The following is a 26,449-nucleotide window of genomic DNA, read 5'->3' on the forward strand; positions in this document are numbered from 1 at the left end:
TTGGTAGTAAAATCCAAGTCGAGTTACAGGTCTCCTTGATTTGATCAAATCATGTCTAAAGTCATCAAAATTGTGACTTGAGTCTGACTTTAATTCAAGCATATGACTTTTTCAACACTCCTGATAGTAAGCAAAACAAAAAATCTTGTGGTTTTATATAGGATAATTAAGACCTTGGAAAATGTTACCATCAAATGAATAAAAGAAGCCATTGAAAATTAGGTAAAAACAACTTTTTTCTTAACTTGGCTTTTGCTTTTTTTGTTTCTTTCTGCACAGTGTTGCTGGTAAATTGATGTTGCATGTTTTTTGTGTGCATTCATTATGTTTACATACATTGTGAAGCCTCCGTCAGACAGGGAACTAAACATAGTCTCCTAACAATGGGGAGCAGTATGGATGAGCTGGCCTTGATGGGCCGCTGACAAGTACAGCAGAGCCCGCAGGTAACAGCTGCATACTGTGACACGTTTATGACTTTGGCTTGCCTCTCTCTCTCTCACACACACACACACACACACATACATGCACGCACACACACATACACATCCTCTTCTGCTCTTTTGCTCTTTGGTGACATGCCCTTGTGATGAGACTCCAGAGCTATTTGAGGCATTGTTCTGATAAGCCCTGTGTGTGTGTGTTTGTGGCCACGCTGGCATTCAGCAGCGTGGGAAAAAGAACAAATGGCTGATGAGTGCAGTGCAGAGTCAAACACAATACTGCAGGAGGAACCGATGGAGAACAATGAAAACAGACATGAGGAACTGGCCACGTACTGCATGATGGCAGTTAAAGATGGCCAACAAGAGGCTCAGAGCTACATCACATTATGTTACAGCCCCAGAGACTTATGTTGTGGTTGAATAACTATTAATATCTTTAAGTAGAAATACAAGAGTGTTAAAATCGGCAATTACAAGTAGACTTCCTGCATTAAAAAAAAATAGAATCAAAAGAGCTCATTATGTAGAATGGCTGCTGCCAGTATTTTATATATCAATAGGTTATTATTGCTCCATTGACAGTTAAGTAACATTTTAGATTTATAGCTGGTCGAGAAAGGGTTATCTCTTTTAAACTTGTGTGCTGTTTAATCTAGAGATGTTTTAATGCCATTTTTTCCTTCCCAATACTTTCTCATTCCTGCACGTGCATATCAACCGAAGAAAGAAATTAACAGCTGTATGGATGTAAAATGATAGTGAATTGCTGTATGAGAGGGCTCAGGTCAGCACCAAACACGAACAAATGCATACAGAAAATAAACGCCATAGAGCTTTCTGTCATTATCTAATCTGACAATTTACTGATGACAACACGTTACACTTTTTACTGGAAATTAGTTGCCAGTGGTTGCACGGCACAGCTTGCTGTGTAAGCTACTGTCAGAGGGCGAGTAATTGATTTTTCAGGAAAACTGTTGTTTTATCCACATGTGAAACTACTAAGTTTATCAATAACTTACATGGTATCGGTGATAACTGATCCAGCATTTTGGGCAGTATAGGAGGAATTTTCAATGTTGTTATCGGTTTTGGAACAACTCTAGTTTAAACAATAAAAATGCATATTTTTTAAGACAAATTTATATTTAAAATAGTAACCTGCAAAAAAAACAACAAAAAACGGCACTACAGCTTTTGGGTTAATGTAATCTAGAAAAACAAAATCATGTCTATCTAAAATGTAGTGAAATGGAAGGACAGTAGCCTAATTAAATTATGTGCAATTATTCACATTCCTTAACTAGCCATATGTATCTCCAGAATGCTGTTTGGCAAGAGGAAACTATCTCATAAATGTCATTGCATATTAAACACTCTAATTATCACATGAAGCACAGCTCTCATACAAAGGAGTAGGAACTATGCAGTCTGCAATAACCACACTTCCTTTACACACACTGCATGAGCCACCTGAAGAGACTCCGGGGAGAGATGTGATCTAGCGTGTCTGCTCGGAGAGTCCACGCGTCATTCTTGCCAATTTGACTCTGCAAAGAATGGCAGGTATGCAGGTCTGTGATCCTTCTCCCTGCCAGGAATGTTACATTGACTTTGCTGTCTGCATAGCTTCTCTGCGGCTTATATGATAAACCTAGAGTCTTTCCATTGAACTAAAACTAATCTGTGGTGGGAGTAAGGCAACAGACTGGACTTCTAGGGTTGATGGTTTAGCCTCTTGTAGGCCTGTACTCCATGACCAAAAGGTTTGCGACGGTTTATCTATCACATTATGCAGAAACAAAGGTCCAGTGTGTAGGATTGAGGGGGATATATTGGCAGAAATGAATTTTAATATAATAAGTATGTTTTCCTCAGTGTTTAACTACTTCTTCTTTACCTTAAAATCAGCTGTTTATATCTACATAGAGCAGGTCTTCATCTCGTCATGTTTCACCGCCATGTTTCTACAGTAGCCCAGATGAGACAAACCAAGCATTGGCTCTAGAAAAGGCCATTTGCGTTTTTGCATCAGTTACCATACTTTGCAGCTCCTCCGTGACAAGCAGCGTCAGAAAAACATAGATTTTTTTTGTTGTTGTTGTTGCTTTTTACATAAATAGCTTTATTCAGAGTTTTTACCAGTTTACATCATCAGACCTGTTTGTTGTGAGCACACATTAGCAGGAGCTAAGCTAGCAGCCTGTCTGTGACACGCCAAACGGTGCAAGAAAAACACTGATTTGTAACCTGAAACTGTTTTATTCAGTGTTTTTACCGGTTTAAATCACCTGGATGGTTTGTTTTGGAGAGGAATAGACCTTTTCAGATAATTTGCCATCTGGAAAAAACCTCCAGAATCCTAACTGGGTGAGGTTTCGGCTGGTTGCAATCTGCAGTCTTCACTGCAATATGCCACTAAATCCCCTAAATCTTACACACTGCTCCTTTAAAGCAGAGCGCTAACACAATACCTTATTGTCAGATAATCCACATATAGCCTAGCGGGACATTGAAAAGGTGATGAATTAGTCAGGAAATTTTCGCAGTAATTGCTCATTTCTGCAACAGTGAATCAACAGGTCTGAATTTGACTAGAGCTCATTAATCAAATCAAGATTCACTGAGTGATTACCTTGAATTACCACCAGGAATGTAAAGACTTCACCAGAAATATGTGATGTGATGCAATATTTGGAGGGAGAACAAAGCATAAAAGTCTCTGTACGTACAAAAGAAATTTTTGTCGTGTCAATTTCTGTCATGGCCGTCAGCATTTACCTTGAAATAAAGGTAAGCATGGCGCAGCATGTTAAGTATGCATACTGTGCATGCAAAGAAGCCTGGCCCCTAATTTCATTTTATGTAACCTAGTTCCTGTTCATGTAGTTCAGGTCTGACTGACAGCTTTATCTGTGCTCAGAAGTTGAGGAGCGTGATTCAGGTTAAACATGCCACACCTTGTTCCTGTTCATTCACTGTTCATTCATAAATCCAGACAGAGGTGTTCTGCCCTGTTGCTATGCTGTGATTGGGTGTGGAGCTTACTTTCCCACACATACCAGGCAGAAAGATAACGAGTGATAATGCAGAAAAGCAAATAAGATTATGGTCAATCATGTTAAGCACACAAGGATAAACATGAAGGAACAAAGTGTGCCTGGTCGACAAGCCACTTTAATGTAACAAATTCAAGAGAACTTTCTGATAACTGGTACATTTGGCATACTTTTGAATGTTTTCCTTTCTTCCACAGCTCCTTCTAATGTTTCCCCAAAATGTGGTTTTAGAGAAACAGTGACGCAGAGGTTGGACCAGGTTTTGATTCCACTCCCTCGTTTATTTAACAAAGAGTTTCCATACTCTCCCCACACTGTCACACTGCCTTCTCTCCCAGTCATCCAAAGACGTGCCAGTCAGGTAGACTGAACATGCTCCAACCCAAAGCAAAAGAAATCAATAAACTAATTCAAAATAATGCATGGGTAGTGTTTTGGTCAACAGCTGTCAAAATCTCTCCATATTTCCACCACCTGACACTCACATACAACATTAAACAGTGCAGAAGAAGATGATGGGGGGATTAAAAAGAGTTTTGGCTTGAGGCGACAGGAAAGACATTGTGAAACCCGTGCTGAAGTGTTAGTCACATCCTTGTTTGGTCTCACTCTTGGAGGCGATTGTGCTCCACTCTCCCCAAGGACGCTGATCTTCCTGAACATAGTTTCTCATGAACCCTTTGCAGTTTGTGGCAGGTTTTGTTTACGCACAGCAGGTGCTGTCGGGAGAGGTTAAAGAGACAGCTGAGCTCTCCCCTTTGCATGTTTACTGCTCATTCATTGGTTGGCCTTTGATTTAAATCTACATTAGCATTATGTTCCTCAAGTTTTGCTTTCACTAATATGTTGGTATTAGTTTTAAGGAATCTTTCATTTGAAATGAAAATTATTGTCATTATCCGCTCCACTATCACCACAACAAAGTCCAGGTGAATTCTGAATGACCTGGTCACCAGGTTTCCATTTTGAAGGGATTTCCATTAAAGGAACAATTCACCCACAAAATGACTGTTTTGTTAAATATGTGAAGAACACATTTTTCTTGCATGTCATTCCATGGTCAAAAAAGAATAAAAAAATGGAAAAAATAAATGAATGAATTGTTGATGAATTGGACAATTCAAGCAATGCTGCATTTACTAACAGCGAAACAATAAACAAGTTCCAAACAAACTCTCACACAATGTTTGCAGTATCTGAGTCTTATTTAACAAGCCATATGCTCAGGACTTCCCAAACACATGTACAGCAAACTTTTTTTACAGGTACATATGTTTGAACTCTTCTCAATGGCATGCATAAGCAATAGTAAGGTTTTAGCATAAATGCATGCGTTTGGGAAGTATCATACCACCGGGTGACTTACTGCTTGAATTGTGTGAGCATTTGTAAGTGGATTTTTTGATGGAAGTTTTGCTGTTGTAAAATGTAATCACCCTTTGCTTCAATTCTTTAAAAGCTTTCTTTGTTTTTGGATTCTTTGTTCGCACTGCAGACATCTGAGAGAAACAAAGTTTTCTTCAAAAATTCAACACTTTATCACTTTACTTTAAAGGTTAAAAAAAATACATAAATAAATAATATTTAACATAAGACCGGGTGAGTAGCTGATAAATAAATGACAATTTTGAGGGTGAAGTATTAGGAGTATGAAGAGTCTGCAGCCAGGCTAGCAGCTCTGTGAGGCTGCACTACAGGCACAGCAGTGCTTTGAACTGAATGTTAGGGTTAGGATTGCTAACATGTTGAGGCGGAGCTGCTGACAATGTTCACAATCTTTTGTTTAGAATTAGCACTTAAAACAAAGAACAGATGAGTCTGATGGGAGTGTCATTCATTTTACAGGTAATTACAGGGAGCCATAAGCCAAAGTATTGGACAAATTAAAATTTTGACCTGATGGTGGAACAAGAAAAAAGTTAAGGGACCAACAAAGCAATTACAGCTCAGCCTGAAGGGACCACGAATGTCTGTACCAAACTTTATGGACATCAATTTGATTGCTGTCAAGACATTTCAAAATCCCAAATGTCAATTGCATGGAGGGAGGTGCTAGAAGAAAAAGTCCCAAAGTCATTGGGATCCATCCTTTGGGGACCATGAATGTCTGCTGAAAATCTAATGCCATTTTAATTTGTCATCATATTTCAATCTGTACCATGGTGGAGGGACCTGCGGACATTAACATCCAGAGAGCCATGCTGCCAGTGTGGCTAAAGATATGAGGACATTAAGTTCAGTTGTATACTTCATGCACAAACTTGAAAGAATGATGAAAATGTGCGCAAAGCTGCGACTTCTTGTGTCAGTGCCAGCAGTAATATTATCAGATCTAAGATGTAATGGGCTCTTTAATTCAACTCATTCAGCTCTGAGCACCGCCCCACCGTCAGCAGCATAAAGCATCTCTCTATTCTCTGGAACTCAATCTGGCTCAAACCACTTCCGACCGGGAGCAGGGCGATACAAAAGACCCCACACAGACAAGCTCATACACGCTCACGTATACGTAAAGCTCTGCCAACAGCACCTAGGGGCCAAGAGTGGGACAGCGGGCGCAGCTGCAGCTGGGAGGAAGGTCGGAAGAAGACTGCACCCTTAGACTTCTGCTGGATGAGGATGAGACGATGACAGAAGGCGTCATTTCGGGATAATCCCAACAAGTCTGAATGCTTTTCTTTGTTCTGTTGCGCCCGTCATGTGCAAAGCTCAGAGATCATCTCCCTTTGAGTCCATCACACTGATTTCTTCTATTTGTATTGTTGACACTGTCCATCTATCCATGCACACACATACTTGACAGAACATCAAACATTTGAGGAGTGGTGTGCAGAGGATGTCAATGCAAGCGCATAAAAGAAATGAACTGGTATGAACTCTCATTATTAATTGGAACATGGTAGATGATGGTGGTGTCGTCCGCATACTTCACACCAGACATGAAGCTGAGTGAGCAAGGCACATAGAAGGAGTGGCCATTAGGATGGAAAAGGACACTAGAAAGACCCTAACTGCATGGAAAGCCATCAGCTCCCGCCTCATTTCAGCCACCTTCAATACCAACAACAGGAGAGTGAAAGCCCAAATAATCCAGTGATACGCATCTACCAATGATGCAGATGATGAGGTCAAGGCCAGGTGCTATGACACCTTAAAGCGTCTACTTGGTAGTATTGTCGCCAGAGACCTCCCTATCCTCATGGGGGATTTCAACGCCAAGATTGGAGGCCAAAACGAGGGATATGAGGTGGCAATGGGAAAACATGGAGTTGGGAAGATGAATGAAAATGGTGATATGTTTGTTGAGACCTGTGTCAACAACAATTTAGTGACTGGGGAAAGTGTATTAGTCCCCCCCCCGTATGGTATACAGGAGTTAAATGTAGGGTACATCGTATGTACACTCAAATTTGCTGTGCATTGTGGGTATTTTATGGTGCACTACATAGTGGATGAAATTGAACGCTGAGAATTCAAACACCACTACAAAATGGCATATACACTACGCAGTGCACTACATCAGCGATGGTGGATGATTTCGAACACAGCTATGGAGAACAACATAACACACAACCAACAGGCTGCATACATTCATGAACAACTGGCTCAGGAGATTACTTAACATCTGGTAGAGGGACAATGTAGACTTGTGTACAAGAACACACCAGGATCCCATTGTTTTACATATTCTAGGGAGAAAGTGGAGTTGGATTGGACACACCCTCAGAAACCCGGTCACAAACATCACCCGACAAGCCCTGAAATGGAACCCACAAGGAACAAGGAAAAGAGGTTGCCCCAAGAACAGCTGGAGAAGAGGGGTCCAAAAGAAATGTCGAGTAGTGGGCTCAACCGGGGAGACCTCGAAAAAACTGCTAACAGCCGAGTGACGTGGACGTCATTTGTCAATGGCCTATGCTCTTTGGAGGGGCAAAGGGCTTAAGTCAGTCAAGTAAGTCAATCCACTCAATATGCCTTCTTGGTGTTACAGTTTACTTAAAATGGGTCATAAAACGCAGAGTGGGTATATATCTATTTGCGTAACATGATGGTTAAATACTAAACTAATCTCTAATGTAATGTTGGCATACTTAAGGTATACAGAGCAAATCTGGTTGGCACAGAAACCTTCAACATCAGTTTCCACGGCAAACTGTGAGCAGTAAGTCCACTGTGAGGTTCTATGTTGCAGAAAACACAATTGGACTCCTTGTTACAGTGAGGCAATCCTCAACCCCCTCCCACAGCAGCATCAGCATGAATAGTGTCTTGTTCATATGTCTGTAGAGCAAAATCCCCAAAATTACAGAAAGAGAGATATTTCAGTTTGTTGTGTGTCTGCTGTGTAGGACTGAAGGGTTAGAGGTCACCGCTGCCTACTCATTCCCTCCAAAACATCAAAACTCCTTAAATATTATATAATTATTATCAAAAAACATTAAGGACTCAGTGTTGACAGCCCTGGTCATGAACTTCTGTTTTCTCACACCGTCACATGTCTGTTCCCATGCAGATCGCAGCATAAACACACACAGCTGTAAGTGTTGCTAGACGGGTTGACAGGATAAGAAAGCACCCATCTTTCAGCACTTGGCAGAAAACTTGGGTTGCTATAGGACAGTGTCGCCATCCTCCTCCAGAAACTTCAGAGCACTCAGCCATTATCTCCCACAATGCATTACAAGGGTCTCTCAGAGGAGCGGACATGCTTTCTCTATCTGCAAGACTGAATTCCACACATTCTGGGTGCCTTGCATGATGCTGGGCAGACCGTAAGCAAATTCCTCAAGCCTGGATACAACCATGCTGTTACAGCGTCACCATGGTGTTAGTGAGGAAGAAAAGGGTCAGCGCTGTCGTTCTGAGGCCGTCACGTTGGGGCTTCGACTGCATGCTTTGCTCTAAGCACCTGCTAATCATTTGCACATCATCAGCTGAGACCTAATAGCGAAGTCAATGTTTGTGGCTATTCAGTGTCCAGTCACATTGCACTGTCAACAGCATGTGCATTCACCCGAGGCAAATTATTGCAGCTAACAATCTGTCTGCAGCAAGTGAGACGCTAAGCTGGCCAGTAAGACCAGTCTGTTACTGGCAACTAAGTACCTTGCTTAATAGGTCTTTTACCACTACATATATTTAGACACATCACAGTAGCAAAGGCACGCATGAAATTAATCATGGCAGAATTCCGTTCAGGCCTATCATACACTGGATGAGTTTAAAAAACGTCTAAAAGACAAAAGTCTGACACCCTCTCATATTTTAAGAGTTTTTAGTCACAAACTATAAGATTTTACAGACTGGGGATCTTGCAGGGTCACTATTTGCAAAATTACTCCTAGATTCCTTTGAGATTATTTTCTTTCCTGCTCCTGATGTAAAACATTATGCCAAACTCCCTTTCAGAAATCTAACAATTAACCACACCTCACATTTCTGCAAAAACACATAACTCTAGAAATACAGAACAAAATGTTTACCATGTCGACAGTATTATTGTTAATTCGCCAGCCTCTATTGGTTAGCTGTGCTATTATAGAGGGAGGAGACTGTCGGAATGAGAGGTGAACCGTTTCAAAAATTAAGATTTTTCAACAATATGATAAGATACATATTGAATTACAACAGACTCTTATTTACGTCACAACTCCACCAGTTTCTCCAGTTTTTCCACAGTCCAGGAGAACAGAGACTCATTCACATTTTTGCACCCCCCTGGAGTCCCCTCAGTTTTACCGTCTACCAGGTCGACTGTTGAAGAGAGTTGAGCTATTGTTTGTTGATAATGTTCAGGTCATTGAACTTTACTATTTGCATGTGCAGAAACTAAAACCTACGACACTAAACGTGTTTGATTTTGTCGGAAAGTCAAGATAAGAACAAGACAGACTTAAAACAGTTCGGACTGAGTTTTATGACCACCTTACACCAAAAGATCAAGATCATGGAAGTAGACCACCTAACATAAAACTCATGATTTAACTCAACAGTTGTTAAAAAGTTGTTTGTTGTAAGTCCAGCATGAACTGTTAACTCATTTAAATCAGAGCTTAAAACATTATTGTTCACTGTGGCTTTCAACTAACAACTTTCTCTTAAACCTGCCACTGTTTACTGGCTTGCTTTAGCTTTGTCTTCATTTTTTGAATGAAATGGTTTTTTTTTTAATGTATTGTATTTCATGTATTTTTATGTCCCTTTAAAGCACTGAATTGCCTTGTGTCTTAAAAGGTGCTATATAAATATTCTTGCCTTGTCTTACCTGCTTCAGTTTCGGGGTCCAGGTATTGTGCATGCTCACTGTCACAGCTTACTGGGGGACTTGATAGGAGATAAGACATTGTTAACGTAATTAATTATACCCGTTTTCTACCATGACAAGACAAAATGTCTGCCGTTAAAAGGCCTCAATATCATCAATTCAGATGTAACCTGTGACAAGGGGTCACAAATAAAGGAGTTTAAGAAAAATTGTGGTACACTACTAGTAAATACACACATACATTCTGAACATAAAGGACAGAGGATGCAAAAACCCATTTCCATGTCGCACAACTTTAATAGAATATTTTAACTAACTCTGTACAAATTGAAAAGAAATATTGCGCAAGTAACAAATTGTGAATAAGAACCAGTTAAGGCCATTGCTAGCACACGGTCCAATGTGGTAGATTTGAAGATGTCAACCGTGGCTCTGAGAGATCCGTCCAACGAGATCTACAATCGTTCTTTTTAAAAAGAAAAAAGGGGTGGGTATTATTTTTACCGCAACTGCCTCCGCTGACCAGTCACCAGGCGAAGGTGCACAACCAAACGGCCAAAATCCAAGTGCAGTGTATAAAATACATTGGCAACCTTTTCTATTTGTTTTCCACAGACATTCTACTGAATCATTAGACAATAACAGAAATATTTATATATTTTTAAACAACTTTAAACGCTGAATTAGATTACACTTTGTTAATGACAATTGGCAAACAACTGAGTAAAAGAGGACGGTGTGTTTTGTCTTTCATTTTGGCTTCTTGGCAACAGAATTTACATTTGACCCAAACATCCCGCACCCTGTCCCATCACTGACTTTAAATGACATTTGTTAAGAACTAGATACGTGATAACAACCAAAAACAGGTTGCAGGTCAGCCACTGTGTCTGCTGAAATGTGTTATATTCAGGGAAATGTTCACCAGACTGGATGCAATGCTCAGGATGGGGAAATCCAACAAGCTGAAAACGTCTTACTAGGAGAGAAACCTAAACTGTTTAAATGTCTTGTTTTCTTAAATTGTTCTTATGATGCTTGTTCAGGTTCAAAAGCACATTTCAGGTTTGAAACTGGGAAGAGCTATATACGACAGTTTAGAGGTGTCACCTCATGCCTGTCACATTATGTTAACTGGTGTTATGCGTCCACTCAAGTGCTCAGTTTAAATGCTTGTTAAGCCCAGTAGACCTGGGACGAATTGAGCAGCAATAATGCAGAACGCAATTCTTTAGTTCTTTTTTAAATTAATTTCAATCGTAATAATAATTTAAAAGGAAAAAAAAAAGACTTGGCAGTATTCACGTTTTGTTGACCTGCTAAGCCCAAATGAGATTTGGGCCAATGATAATGAGCCTATAACTGTGGCTGGGCCTTAAAAGTACCCAAAATGCACCACTTCATACAGCTGCATGACACCAGAGAATAAATAGTCCAATGACATGACAATGAACATTTAAAAAAGTAAATTAAATTCAAAATGATACATTGTATGTCTCTTAAAAAACACCATAACGAAAGAAAAAACGCTTCAGCAACCCCAGTGAAAGATTAAGTCGGACTTGTTCAACAGTTTCCTGGTAAACTAGCACTTCTCTTGTTGGCATTAAAAAACCCTGAGTAACTGATTTATTTCCATGAAAACTAAAGTTGGGATTCATTCCTTTCCTATCTGTTTTCCTTATGATGATGTTCTGAGGTTCTTGGCAGTAGTAACGTACTCCACCTTACCAAAGAAGAAGACTGTCCCTATGCGATGCCATAGTAGTTTAATTAGAGTTAAGTCACTTTCCGCTTTGAGACTGAATGAAGCCAAATAAAAAGGGGTGAGATGGGCGCAAGACAAAAGAAAAAGAAGTCATGCACATATTAAAAACGCAGTTTGGTTTGCGTTCTATTGCGTTCAGATGAGAGTTCATAAAAGGGCGGAGCCTGCAAGAGTAGGAGGACTTGCTGATTGGCTGAGAATTGATTTGACGGACAGCAGGTCTCCGCCTCCCCTGATCACCACGGTTACTGCTGTTTGCATTCGGCAGGCTGGGGCTGTTCTTTCTGTGGGAAGCAAACAGAGAAAACCAGATTAGAAAACAAGAAGACACAGCTAATGAGGCCACTGGGCATTAACTAGCAACTAGAAGAGGCTAAAAAGAAAGCAGATGCTAGAGAATGAAAGCTGGTTGGGTACAGCAGAGGCTACAGTGTTAGAATCCTGGGATGGGACTACAGGAGGAAAAGCAAAAAAGAGGAAAAGCAAAAAAAAGGAAAGAGCAAAGACGGAAAAAGGAGGTCAGAAGCCGTGTCTTTAGATGTGAGTTGAGGGTCCTAAACACCTTGGACTATTGGAAGAATCAAGGATGTAAGAGAGAGAGGCAGCCAGAATAAAAGACCAAAACCAAAAGACTAGACAGAGTATAATGTATGTTGGACGGCATCCTTATTTCCCCCTTACCTAGAAATGCATGGGATGAGAATGATTGATTATGCCTGCAATGGAGGGGAATCCAGGGAAGGGAGAGACAACAATATGCACAAGTTTAATAGTCGCATTCAGGAATGACAGTGAACACTGTGAAACATTGCTGAATTTGGTGAATGAGCACGCTGGATTCCTGAGGCGAAATGAGTAACTGATGAGCTGACAGCAGGTACCACGAGAGGAGAAACTCAACACAACGAGGTAGGAAAGAAACTCATTCACAGATAGAGTAGCATTATTGGTCATTCCTCATAAAACTGCTTACAAAGCACATTGTGCACTTACTCACTATCAGACTGGAATAGCTCATAATGGAGCACAGTTGTCTCGGTCAAACTTAACCACAAAATAAATTGCTCTTTCACCAACGGTCGTTATATAACAATTTGTAGCCAATGGTCTGAGAGAGTAAGTGCAGAAAAAGACAAAAACCTCTTACAAACTCTGCCATATGCTGGATGTACTGCATGTCTGAGCCGGTGGTGGAAACAGGACACGCAATAAAATAACTTTCAGTTATACTAACATTCCCATGTTGATGGGTCTCCAGTGAATAGACTTAAAACTGCAGGTTTAATATAAGTTTTAGCCTAAAACGAGACACTGCACAACTGTCCTCTTATGTACCGGTGCTTCTAAAGACAAATCAATTGTAGATCAGCTGAAGATAACCTAAAGATGGCAGCTTCTCCAGAGCTCAAGATAATTACTGGTGGTGTAACTAACACAATGAGCTGTTCTGTACAGATTTTTGCTCTCGGAGCAAAATCTTTTGAAGTCTTTTACACCCATAACACAGATTATGTGTTTACTTTTTCTTTCTAAACCAGTGGCATTATCAACAGTATCAACGATATGGAGATAAAGAACCTCCGATATAATTTTGCAGTTAATCAGTAAACAGCGTTGGCCAAGAAGCAGAATTAAAATTAGATGAAAACTGGGTGTCACCTGTGTTCAAGGCATGTCAGATGTTATTCTCATTTTTTTTACTGAACCTTTATTTTATTGGGAATGTTCCCATTGAGATCCTGTTGCCGTTGACATGCAGCCATGCATTCTCATATTCACATGCCCTTTCATGTCGTTTATCATGTAAAAAAATAGAAAAGTGAAACAAGCCGCTCGTCATTTTATTTCTTTGAATCAAAGAAGGATTTTTTTCAAAGTTCCTCCCAAAGTCTCTTAAATTCTTTACCACCTCCTTGGAGAGGTTGGTTCTGCAATATTTGCCTATATCAAAAAACCTGTTTATACCAAAGTGTCTCATAATATTTAAAAGCAAGTGTGCTTATAACTATTCAGATTTTGCACAAATAATGATTCTAAATCCTGAATAAAACCAGCATGTCACACATGTCGTAATTGGAAAATGCTTACTTCAGCAAAAGGTCTAATTTGGAATATGCTGTTTACGTGACCTGTGTCAAATTCAGAATGTAGTCATATACTGAATAAAAGTGAAATATTAGTGTGCATGTAAACATAGTCACTGGCACAATAAAAGCACATTGAAAAAACATTAAAAATAATTCAAAGACACGATGAGCAGGAGCGCAACAAATAATCAAATCAGAGAAAAAGTCAAAAATTCATACTGACCTTGGGGTCAAAGTCTCCCTCATCATCATCATCCTCCTCCTCATCCTGCTCCTGAGACACAATGAAAAAGTATTAGAGGATATTCAAAGGGTTAACAAGATATACACCAGAACTGCAACTATTTCATGTTTTAGCAGTGTTGTGTGTGGCCGTACAGTTGCAGTCTAGTTTATCAGATCAAATTCATAGTGTCTGTGGGAGAAAGTGGTTTTACCTCTTCATCTCCCTCTTCCAGCTCCTCCTCTTCAAACTGTGTAAAAGAAAAACAAGGGTGAAAACACAAACACACACGCACACGCACACACGGTAAAACAGTTACAACAAATTCAGATTATAAATCATTGAGAGATTTTTTTAAAAAATCTGCAAACATCTCATCTTGTGGCTTTTTCTGTGTTCACATGAAACACTGTGTTGGAGGAAAAACACTCACACTCTCGTCATCTTCCAGGGCCTCTCCAGTGAAATACAGCACTGCCCTGGGAACTATTCTCTCACGGAAGAAATGACCAATCTCAAAGTCTGTGGCTAGAGTGAACTCAGAGTCTTCGTCCTATAAAACGTGAACAAGACCATTTTACCACAGCTACAAATCCCATATTTTGATGGTAATGGAAGAAGAAATAAAATAAGTGGTGATTTTATGAAGAATAAGTTACATTTTACTCACCATTTCTCCATCTGGTGAAGCTGTAAGAGAAAGGACATATATGATTTAGTAATAATCACCTTAACGCAGTTTTACAATGACCACAAAAGGCTATTTTAAAGGTCTCAATAATTTTTAAATTACCAGTTAAGACAGCAGTCACAGACAGATGTTACATTTGGTTTATGAGAGCTTTCAGTGGGGCAGCTTTTGGATAAGCTGTGATTCAACCAGCTGAAAGCCCTTTTAAGGCAATAACCATGCTTATTATCAATGACATCATCAACATGTGACATCATCCACAGAAAGTGACATGTCATTAGCTAACAGTTGTGCTCTCCGCCCTGGAAATACACTGACTAAAGGTAACGTCATCCCATCCTTTCTCTTCTTCTAACAATACTGCATCAGAGGAAACAGCTTTGCCATGCTTGCAAGGTTCTGTAAAATACGAGCAGCAGAATTTCTACATGTACTCTAACATGGGGATTTACTACATCAGAAAAATGTATTTAAAAAAAGATTTGATATGAGCTGCAGCATCAACTCAAAATCGAATAAATCTTGTTCACACATTCATGAACTGCACAGCGGTTAAGTCACATGCAGTCTTTGTGCGTCTTCACATGATAATTGTCAGTTTCTTTAGTAATGGAAGTCCCCACCCCTGAACTGCACACCTGAACGTACTTACGGGAGAGGTATTTATATCCCCCAGTCATATGCAGAGGCTCTGACTTAGCCAGTAAGACAAACATTTGCTCAACCAATAAGTGATCAGGTCAACTTCACACAGTCAGAATGAGTCCAGGCACGTCTGACAGCTAAGCTGACTACACAGGAAAGACGGTACAGTAACTCAATAAAGGTGACTCGCCTATAAAAGTGACTCATTTCAGGACATATGACTTACAGGATGTGTCACTGTATAAGGGCTGGGCAATAGAGAAAATCTAATATCATGATATTTTTGACAATACACTAGGGATGCATAATATGGATTTTTTTTTTCCAAACAATACTGATAACTGACAATATTGCTTTTTTTTTAATTTAAAAAGAAGTGTATAAGCTCTAGTTTATGCACCGCTCAGAGTAAGAAGGCTAAGATGCGGTGAGAAATATGGATGTTTTAATATTCAATAGCCCTGACCTGAAAATATCTAACTGACATCTATTGTTAATGCAACAAAAATGAAGAATTTCATTTCATTTCATTCAAGAATTTTCTGCGGAATTGACAAATGCCCTAACCTAAACAGCCCTGCCCTCACATAACCCTACCCCACAGATAAAAACGATGAATACCAGTGTGTGAAAGTAAAAAAAACTAGACTCGATCATTTCACTTTGTGTAACTTTGAGTGAAATGACTTGTCAGTTTCAGTCTTAAATTCTTAAATAACAATAATAATTCTTAAATAAAACAATGTGTAAAATAAAGAAAAAATAGCATCAATTATAGGCTACAGTGCTACTCTTTGTTACTGGGGTGGACACTACATGTGTAGTGGCCTCAACAACTATTTGTGGAGAGAGACAGAAGGAGAGAGTGAGAGAAAAACCAGTGACACTGAATAGTTCTCTAGTTTGTCAGAGAAATGTATAAACTACACCGCAGTCTTAAGTCTCCACTAAAAGAGACAGAGTGACAGCTGACTCAAAAAAAAAATGAGACGGCAGGGTCTGCGTTACATCTGATGTCTGAAATGTCGGTATGATCATGCTGCATGTTTTTAAACACCCAGGTGCGGTCTCACCAGCCAACGATAGACGAGCCCACAACCATAAAGTAGGATAGCGCTTTGCTATTGATTCACCTCGCACATTAACACTCACCTCAAACAAACAAGCGGCTCTTTCTCACACACATGCAGTAAGGGGGAAAGACTGTCCGTGTCCAATGGCGGAGGCTAGTGAGCGCAGGCAGGTAGGGTCTTCATACTTCACGATGGGTCGCAAGATAACGATGCAAATTAAGAGCTGACTGCAGCATCAAACGGTTAGCGGTTAATAATGCGTTTAACGTGAGTTGAGCCGTTTTGATGTGACTTTGTTGAGGCTGATTGAAGGCTTGTATTTTTTGTCAGCGTACAGCACTTGTTGTTGCACTCCTGTTTATATTGGCAGCTCCGACCGATATTGCTATGTTCTTTGCCAATTCAATATCGATTCACAAAATCCTGAAATCGATTACTTCCGTTGTAGTGACGCCCCGCTCCCTTGGGGGGAGTGTGATTGACGTTGTTCAGAGGCCCCGCTTAACCCCCCAAAAACGTCTGTTGTTTATTCATTAAAATGGCAACAGTGGTGCGAGGCAACTGTGTGTTAAAATCAGCGCAGACAACATTAAAAGCCGTTTGAATACACGAAGTCGATAGTAGTTACGCCGCGTGTGAGCCTCGTGAGTCAGTGTTAAAACACTGCAACAATACGATAAACCTTCGTAACCGTTTGAGCCGACACCGCACAGATAATTTTGCATCCTTTTGCTAACGCTAAAGCTGTGGATCACCCACAAATACAGGCAGATAAATACTGCATAAATGTTTATTACTTTTGTTAAGTTTGGTTCAGGCAAAAATGTGCACTTTTCTGCACTTTAAAATAATCAATACATATAATGAACGGTTTATTGAACACATATCAGAAGGTGAATATGAATTATCTGGTTATTTCTGACATCAACACACATAACTGAATCGATAAATGCAACTAAATCACGACTGAATCGAATCAAAATTGAACCATGACCCAAAGAATCCAAATCAAATTGAATTGTGAGGTTCTTGACAATACCCAGCCTGAACCGCCACCCACTTTGTGCAGGTGTGTAGATGCTGCCCCTATTAAGTTAATGAAAACAGTCTGGATTCTTATTATCTGCACTATTTATGGGCTAAATTTTTATCTGATTCACAAATAACAAGTTAAATGTCCTCTTATGGGCCAATTATTTACCTAATCGATATCTGCAGCCCTACCCTGTACCTCAATATTGATATTGGGACATATTACTAACATTGTAGGTTTCACTTTTGGTGCTTTCAAAATATTTACAGAATGAGATCTTAATCAACCGTTATGTGAATATAATGACAAAGTGGGTAAAAGCAGATAAAACAGCTGAAAATAATACATTACTTTACAGTAATGCAGCCTTTAAAACACGTCATCCCCTCTCTCCCCCTTGCACGCTTCATTGGTCCTCTTAAATAAAGGCAAAAAATAATGACTAAAAATGAAAAAAATCAAACTCAATCAAAGTAGTTCCACAGTTGCACTCATTAAAGGTGAGGTCAATCACACCAGCTCTGTTATCATATGTCTTAAAGATTTGACTTCTTTGTTTAACTATAATCAAGCAGAATTAATCTAAAATGTAACAAGCTAAAGGTCTTTCTTTTGCTAAGTCGTCTTCTCTCCATTGGTGTTCGGTGCCTCTACAGTACTGTGTCTGTCATTTGTCTTCTTCCTTTTTAAATTCTTTTGAAGCTCTTTGAGTTGTTTTCTTCTGAGGTTGTGCTATATATATATAAACTTAATGCTAACAGATTTTTTCCAAACACACATCAGTCATTTGTAAAATGTTTTTCAGTTGGTTTTTAGGTAGACTGCTATTTACTAGTGCCCCAACAAAATGTAATCAGTAATTTACTGACTGTTCAGCACCACAAAAGCTCCCAAACTCTCTAAGCTGGAAAATACTGGTAGAGCCAGAGTTGATTGAAGTAGAAGTTTGCCAGTCTAGTGCGCACAGCTTCATGTACGTGATCCAGCATCAGTAAGCCACAGACATGCTGACTGTTCCCCACTCACACAGCAGAGTAAATGCACAATCAGACACATTTCAAGACTCTGCTGCCACCTGCTGCTGAATTCAGCTCAACGCAGTCGTCAGTGGTACAACCACTGGACGAGCATGCCAACATGTTGCAACATGACTGCAGATGTGGTGACTGTCAAGTAGGTGTATTTGTGTGAGCTTTCAGTGATTCAGGGTTTGCTCAAGGAGTTTGTGTACGTGTACACACAGCTGTCAGAGCAAAGCTTTGCATTTAAATAGCTACTGCTACGCGAAAGTTACTGAAGAAAAGTGGGAGTACTTGCTTTGATTATTATTTTTACACTGCCAGAAACATCCGCTCCATTTTGTGTGAGTGCATTTCTGTGTTTTCTTACCTTTGACAGGGTTAAAGAAGTTGAAGAATGAGTCATTGGGGACCTGTTTGGTAACAGTACGGACAGTGCCACGGCCTTTATGCTTCTGCTTCTTCTTAATAGTTTTCACAGTCACATCCTTCCCCTTGTGCCAGTCTATCTGACAGCTAGAGAGAGGAAATGTACAAAAAAAGTGAGAGGCGGCAGAAAGTGAGGATGCTAAAAAGGTAAAAGTTGGAAAAAGTGCCAAGAAGAGGTTGATATGTGGGATGTAAAGTCAAGAGCGATTAATATAGAAGGAGTGAACAGATACATTTTACAAACTACTCACTACTTTTTCATGAACCTCAACATCATGTGTCAAAGTCACAGTTTAACCAGCATGCTTGTGTGCTCTCTCTCTCTCACCCTTCACAGTCGATGATCTCTGGCCCCTCAAACGAGAAAGGGTCTGAGGCATCAGGCTCCGACTTCATCTTGTAGACTTTAGTGAGGACTGCATTGTTGAAGTAACCATTGGACTCAAAGTGGAACTCTAATGTGAAACTCTGGGAAAATAAGCAAGACAGGCACATAATTTTAACTCTGTTTAGTTTATTAATTTAGAATGACGCTATATTCATTGTTATAACGTAATGATACTCACCATTGGCTGTCCTGGCTCAGAAAATTTGACTTGAATATCTTTCAGGTGCTTGAGGATGGGCTCATCATGTTCCTGGTGGTAGATACACAGTCAGATCAGAGACATATGACACTGCTCAGAAGCGGGCTGTAAGGATGGGTGCCGAAACCCAGTATTAATCAGGCACTGGCGCCAAATTATATAAGGCCTGAGTATTAATAAGCTCCGACATTGACGGTTCTGCTATTGGGATTGGAGAAATGTAGAAAATATTTTTAATATTTATTCAGGTTACATGAACGTTATCTTTTAGGGCTTTAGCTCTCTAATTTGCAACAAGATTAAAACATTCAATCCAGAAGAGGGTTCAGTGTTTTCGAAGCCTGCAGCCTGCTGCATGTGCAAGGTCAGCTCTGCCACTCACTCACTCACTCACTCACTCACTCACTCACTCACTCACTCACTCACTCACTCACTCACTCACAATGATGACTTCATGCCGACACCTCTCGTCACCACAAGTGCAACAGCTGTTTTGCACGGAAGGGCCAAAACATGAGCAGTCTACCAACACATCTGGCAAAAGTGCATCCCATACAGAAATGCGCCATTTTATGCCCGCCTAGTTAATTTCCCATCTACCCCACCCACCTCAGGTATGTTAGACTCTGTATTGCACAATGTTCATTTATATACTGTTCTTACATACACAGAAAATAATGTAAGAAAGAAAAAAGAACACATAAGAACACCAATAAAATACCGGATTGATAAGCTGCCGTGGTTAAAATCTTAATGATACCCAACTCTAGCAGGCTGAGATATGTATAAGGCATGAGTGAGAGATCAATAATTTAAATTTACCTGTAGCATGTCACTGAGCATGTCCACACTCTTGAATATGGTGAGCCAGAAATCAGGTATCCCTTTTGGGTCTTCCTCTGGCGTGGCTTCCTCCTTCTTTGCATCTTCAATAGCAGCTTTTTCCTTTACCTCCTCCTACAGGCAGCAGGCAGAGCACTCATCAAAACTCACTCAGTGAAAATCTCAACAATTTGGTTTGTTAAGCTGTTAGGACTTTTCATTGTTATCAAAAATCTTTCACAAGACACAGATCTTACGTGTACAAAGAAATCAGACACATGAAAGATTACAGCAACAAAACAGATCATGGACACAACCCCATTAGCCTTTTTGTCCAAATTTTGTCCATGAAAACACATTTTCATAGATAAAATTTTACATTTTTTTCCATTATTTTTTAAGGAGCCATAATAATTTTTTTTTCGGCACAACTTGCCTGATTTTTTTCAGACATGTGATTCAAACGCTGCGTTACATCGACAGCTGCAGATATGAGATTTGCCATTGTTGCCTTTCATGGAAATTGTCCACAGAAGACTACTGTTACAATGTCATTACAAACAACAAAATTCCATGACTTTTCCAAAACTTTCAATATGTGTTACTAATTCCACAACTTTTCCAGGCCTGGAAAATTTGATTGAGAAATTCCATGACTTGACTCTTAGTATCATTTATGACATTAATGCAGCTTGTGTGGTTGCGAGAACAATCTGTTTTCCTTTGCTGTCGAAAACCAGAAGAAATTAGATTTGGCAAAGTGATTAGGCTCTTAAGAAAAACAAATCAAATCTTTACTTACAGCTAGCTCCTCCTCTTCCTCTCTGTCACTGTGCCACTCACACTCTTCGTCTGTGGGTTCCACTGTGCCTGTGACAATTTCTCGTCTCTGTGACACACATACATACCAACAACATTAATCATTTTTAGAAAAGGATTTTAGAATATCAGCGTGAAATGTCTATATATCAACAAGCATTCATTCAATAAGACTGAATTATTTCCAGCTAGCACCCTGAAATCCACACCAGAGAGACTGACACACACAGACACACAGACACACACACACACACACACACAGACACACAGACACACACACACACACACACACACACACACACAGACACCAGGTGCATCAGGATTACAGCTGCCAGTCTTCAGTGCGACTACGAATGGCTGAGTTCTTGTCACTACTTCTGGAAATAGCCTTGACTGACAAAGGAACAGTTGACTACTCGTTGTAGTAGTTTTCAATTTAGCACCAAAGATGAGTCCTCGCTGACCTCAGATCAGACCAGAGAGACACACTTCAACACCCATTAGTGCAGGGAACACAAGTGATTCTTATATATTTGGTCTTTTAACAAATAAGAGGCCTTATTTGTTGTACTTTTCCCCCAATCTTTGCCCTTTTGTTAACATGCAATTATAACAGAAAATTCTATACATCTGCTGTTACAGTAAAGTAAAAGTTCTGTTTAAAAACATTAATTAGCGTACCTTGTCAAACAGTGGCTGATAGAGATCAGCATACTTCCTCTCTAGCTCATGGACTTCCTCGTAGAATTTGGCCTCTATGTTGGCACACTGCACCTGTAGCCTTTTCAGGGCATGGACTCGCCTCTTCACTACTTTGGGAAGCATGCTATGGAAGAAGAGAAACATAATAACTTGTGTGGATTAAATCACTTAGAAGAAAAGTAATATTATAACTTGTGTTTTACAAGTAAAATGGTTACCCATAACCAATTCTTACACAATCTTTAACCCTTCAACCTAGGGGGTGAGGAACCACGAGAGGTTCTCAAGATGCATTTATGTGAATGAAGAATGATTTTGTTTGTGTTTGGGTGTAGGTGTTGGGTGTGTTTGGGTATCTTTTACCAGCAATAATTAAATCTCAATTATTATATATTATATATAAATCTCATGCACCAATTTCTCTGTTGATCAGAGAAAAATAATATTAATTGTTGGAGCTATTTGTCAGCAGTTTAGTTAATTTCTAAACATACGTGTTTTTCTTAGTATATTTAGTTTCTGCATAATTAGTATTTCAATTTGGGTTTTTTTTGTTTTGTAGTGAAGTGGTCACCCGATGTTATAAATATTGGTAGGCAGGACCAGCAGGCACCTGGGTGGGCAAAATGTTTTTTTTTACCAGAGCAAGAAAGGCAGAGGGAGCTGTGATTTCTTTGCTCCTGTGTTTGCCTGTTCTTTGGCTGAATAAAATCAAGAAAAACTGCAATAATCATGAATGGACATTGGACTTCTTTTGCCTGCATACACGTCATGCCTATGGTGCGTAAGTGGCCATTTCATTGTTTGATTTAAGTTTGATTTTGATTTTTGCTGACAAATGGACGCTACATTAATTGTTAATAATTTGAAAAACAGCTTTTGTTTTACAAGCTTTAGAAGTTTTGTTTGATGTTATGCATGGTAATAACAATAAAATAAACAAAACAATCACCTTTTATGCAATTTTACCCATAAAATTACTTAAAGTATTTCAAATAAGTTCACACTAAAACAAGCCTATCTGATAAAATCAAGTTCACAGTCCTGAATGTTTACCATTCACCGGTACACCTCTCCACAATATCACATTGGGTAAAAAACACCATGCTTAAGTCATGTCATTGCAGTAAATGCCACCTTTGGTCAGCGAGTGCCGATTACATCAAGATACAACTGTGACTGAAACTTTGGCATTTTCAAATAGCTGATATATCTGCATAGTCAGTAAATAATATAACAGTATCCAAACATAATACTCTATGCTCATAATTACTGTTTAGATGGGTTTTAATTAAGATCAAGTCTATAAAAACAGACACACTGACATTCTGGCTGAAATGCATAAGCAGACCATGAGAGTCTTGAAAAACACGGTAGTTGCACACATCCAAAAACAACTGAAGGCAGGTGCTGGACAAAAAGGATAGCAAAAATAGTGTGACACAAAGCCCACACACTGAGTGCATTTTTTTTGCCCATCCACAAGTAATATTTCAAGCTAATGTTCTTCCCCAGACTTGCAATTAGTCTGACGAAGAGCACTAGCTTGAAATGTCACTCGTAGATGTGCTAATGAACTGCACTTAAGGGAGCTACAGTGTGCAGACCTTGTTTCATGTTGTCCATGACCATGAGAATCTTCTCATTTTTACCATCTATCTCACTGAACACTAACATAGTATACACCAGTTGCACTGACCTTTCCATGAAGTGATAACCAGGAGGTCTGTCCACCTGCCCACCTGGGTTTTGCATCCCTTGTTCCCCTTTACCTGCCAAACCCACAAAAAACATTGTAGAACATTATAACGTTTAAACAAATTGCTTTGTAAGATAATAATTAATGTGCCATTCTTTGAATTCAGAATGTTTTAATTGTGGCTCACATAACACTTTAAAATATAACATTATTTATACAATAGCATTACAATGAATACTGTGAAACTTGTTTCGTGGCGTTTCTGATTAAGTTCATTTGCACATACACATGTACAGAAAAGAGAGGAAAAAAAAGATTGAACACTGCAGGAAAGGTAAGAAGCCAAAAATTGCTCATGGAGATACCTTCCCTATTAAATAAATATAATCATTCATAAAAAAGACAAAAAAAAGATGAAAACAAAGATTGCATACTTGATCAAAATTTGAAGACTAGGCAGTAAAACAAAGTTGATAAAAATGTAAAAATGACAAAAAGTTTTTATTTACAAAGTAAAATCCATTACAAATGAAGTGCTATGAGTCTTTGCAGGTTACAGTCCTTTAAAGATTTTTTTAAAAATAAAAATAATGTCAAATATTAATGTCAATGTCTGTGTTTAGACTTTGTCACAGTTGATTAAACTAAATTTTGTAATGGATTAAACATATACACAGATGAAACTATATAAGCTAATGTAAAACCCTGAGTCAAAACAGATAAACCAACATTTGTCACACTGTACAAGGTAAGGTAACTTTTGGGTAAGGTAACTTGAAGAGTGTTTGTTTTTACCTTTATTGGCTTCCATTACCGAGTGGCAGCTCCTCCCTCTAATAAAAACAGGTTAGCTGTATTAGAAATATATTCATCATGAGTCACAAACAGTGATTGAGTAACTACTTACAGAACCAGCAAGAGTGAATGGAGAAAAATTGTGGTTTGTACAGTACTTAGCAAAAGTCTTAGCACACCACTTGACATTGTAGCATAGTTGCAATGTGGATTTTATATATAAATATACACACACTATATATTTCTCAATTTGATTAATAAAATACAAACAAAAAATACAGAGAATATCTACGATGCATTAAAACACCACAAAAGTCTGAACAAAATAAATGGTTTCTTCAGATGGAAATCTATATTTGGTGTGAAACATGAAATCATACAACCATAACAAAAAGAAGCTCAAACAATAAGTATCAAGCTTTTGACACGTCTTCAATGCAACCTGGTGTAAATACACCAGGAGATACGTTTTGTAAATCTTATTTTGTTTGCCCAAAGAGTTCAAGACATGCTAAGTGGAAAGGGAGGTCACACTAAATACTTGCAACTTCAGCCTGTTGAAGTTGTTTTATTCTAAATATTTGTTTTTAATATTATATCATTTTTTTCCTGTATGTTCTGCTTGTATTTGAGTAAAGAGACTGAGAAATAAATATTTATATTTAGATAACCTTGTTAAAGTAACATTGTTTAAAGTGGCCTATGCACAGTGCTGTATTTCACCAGCTAGCAGGGCTTTGCGTCTGTCATTTAATAATTCTTCACCTAAGACGTTTGGTCATTACTACATTGCCACAAAATCATCAGTGTTAAGACTCGGATGAAGTAGAAAATGAGACAATCTTCAGCTGGGAAGTCAGACAGACAGACAGACCAGCTGAGCTAACTTCGACTGATCAACAGCAACACTGGTGTTGAGCAAGCGCAGGCCGATGACGCATTGACATGCTAATGGCAGCTGGGCTAGGCTGTGACAACTAAAGTTAGCATCTCTCCATCTACAATGGGCAAAATAACTATCGCTGCGTTTGACAGTCACAGAGAACGACTGATGAAACAGCATAATATGAAACGACACCTTTACATCGGCTTACCGAAAAGCACATATAAATAACAAAGCTTACTTAGTATGGGCGGTGCCAAAAATCTGACAGCAGCTAACCAGGTTAGCTAGCTAGCATGTTACTACGAGCCAACGTGCTATGAACAATGCTTTAGCTAACAGCAAGTGCTCAAATGGACACTTTACACAAACCTTTTATCCCTCGTTCGTACCAAACACAATTAAGATAATGTGTGCTACTGTATTGCCGAGGAAACAATGCTACGACTTTCCATTATGTCGATAAAACTGCCTGTTAACGTTATAGCTTTTAGCCTACTGCTAGCCGCACTGACATGCTAACATCTGCTAGCTGACGTTAGCTCGCAAGTCAACCAAAGCACCGGAGTCAGATCAAAGTGTGTTGAAAACAGTTCACAAGCGGCCTGTGACATTAGTGAGACAACTCGCAACGTTACCAAGTGATACGCGGACAGAGAAGCAAAAGCTCGCAATAATGAACCGTCAGTGCTCATTAGCTGTTTTAGCAGACTTACCTCTAGCTGAGCGGAATTCAAGCTGGTCGCTTCGCTCACGCGTCTTCGCTTCAACCCCCACGCGCGAGCAATACACGCGCTGCAGCATCCGGGATTTTCATTGGACAGCAGGCGAAGGAGGGCATGGTGCTGCGTTCAAGTGCTGCGTTGCGAAAATCTCAGTCATTACTCAATCAGCTGTGCTCTCTCAAATAAACAAATGAACAATGGTGGATGATATATCTGACAGCCATACTTGAGTAAAAGTAGAGATTTCTTGCCAGAAAATGATTTCACCTTTTAGAATATTACTTAAGTAAGAGTCTTAATGTTTACTGTAGCCTGCTTAGGTATCAAATGTAATTTTATGATATTAGCATAAATGTACTTACAAAAGTAAAAGTACAAGAGGTCTAAATTCTGATCATTAAAAAAAAGTATCTAGTCAGGATTTTGAGAATTGCTAAGCTTATTTTTTCATACTTTCATAATAGTCTAAAAAGGTTTTGGGTTTTTTTTTTTTTACAACTTAAAGGTTTAGAAGAACAAAATCCAGTTTTCCTTCCCTCCCACTTCATTCTTCCATCCATCCATCTTTCTTTTCCTCCCTTCCAAACCTATTTTGTAAGTCAGAGCCCTTAAGTAGCCTAACTAAAATGCTCAGAGGAAATGTAGTGGAGTAAAAGTATACATTTTATTTAGGAAATCT

At 39.2% G+C, this 26,449-nt stretch overlaps 1 protein-coding gene across 3 annotated transcripts; it reads right to left on the bottom strand.

Annotated features, from left to right (window-relative positions):
• Window positions 1–10,043: 10,043 nt before the first annotated feature.
• Window positions 10,044–25,833, bottom strand: nap1l4a (nucleosome assembly protein 1-like 4a). Of its 3 annotated transcripts, XM_042496061.1 has the most exons (13): window positions 24,163–24,198; window positions 23,368–23,440; window positions 21,648–21,792; window positions 20,950–21,036; window positions 20,148–20,282; window positions 19,305–19,376; window positions 19,067–19,206; window positions 18,680–18,825; window positions 14,519–14,538; window positions 14,282–14,401; window positions 14,063–14,098; window positions 13,849–13,899; window positions 10,044–11,822 (listed from the first exon to the last, which is right to left on the bottom strand). In XM_042496061.1, exons 1-13 carry the CDS (start codon window positions 24,176–24,178, stop codon window positions 11,784–11,786), a joined length of 1,080 nt encoding a protein of 359 aa, XP_042351995.1. In that variant the 5' UTR covers window positions 24,179–24,198; the 3' UTR covers window positions 10,044–11,783. The 3 variants fall into 3 exon arrangements, with proteins under 3 accessions (XP_042351995.1, XP_042351993.1, XP_042351994.1); XM_042496059.1 differs by lacking the exons at window positions 10,044–11,822; window positions 13,849–13,899 and adding an exon at window positions 25,762–25,833 and having other exon boundaries at window positions 14,006–14,098; window positions 24,163–24,200; XM_042496060.1 differs by lacking the exons at window positions 10,044–11,822; window positions 13,849–13,899 and adding an exon at window positions 25,762–25,813 and having other exon boundaries at window positions 14,006–14,098; window positions 24,163–24,218.
• Between the last annotated feature and the right edge of the window lie 616 nt (window positions 25,834–26,449).

The sequence above is a fragment of the Plectropomus leopardus genome, chromosome 11 (genome assembly GCF_008729295.1).
Source record: "Plectropomus leopardus isolate mb chromosome 11, YSFRI_Pleo_2.0, whole genome shotgun sequence".
NCBI classification, from domain to species: Eukaryota; Metazoa; Chordata; class Actinopteri; order Perciformes; family Serranidae; genus Plectropomus; species Plectropomus leopardus.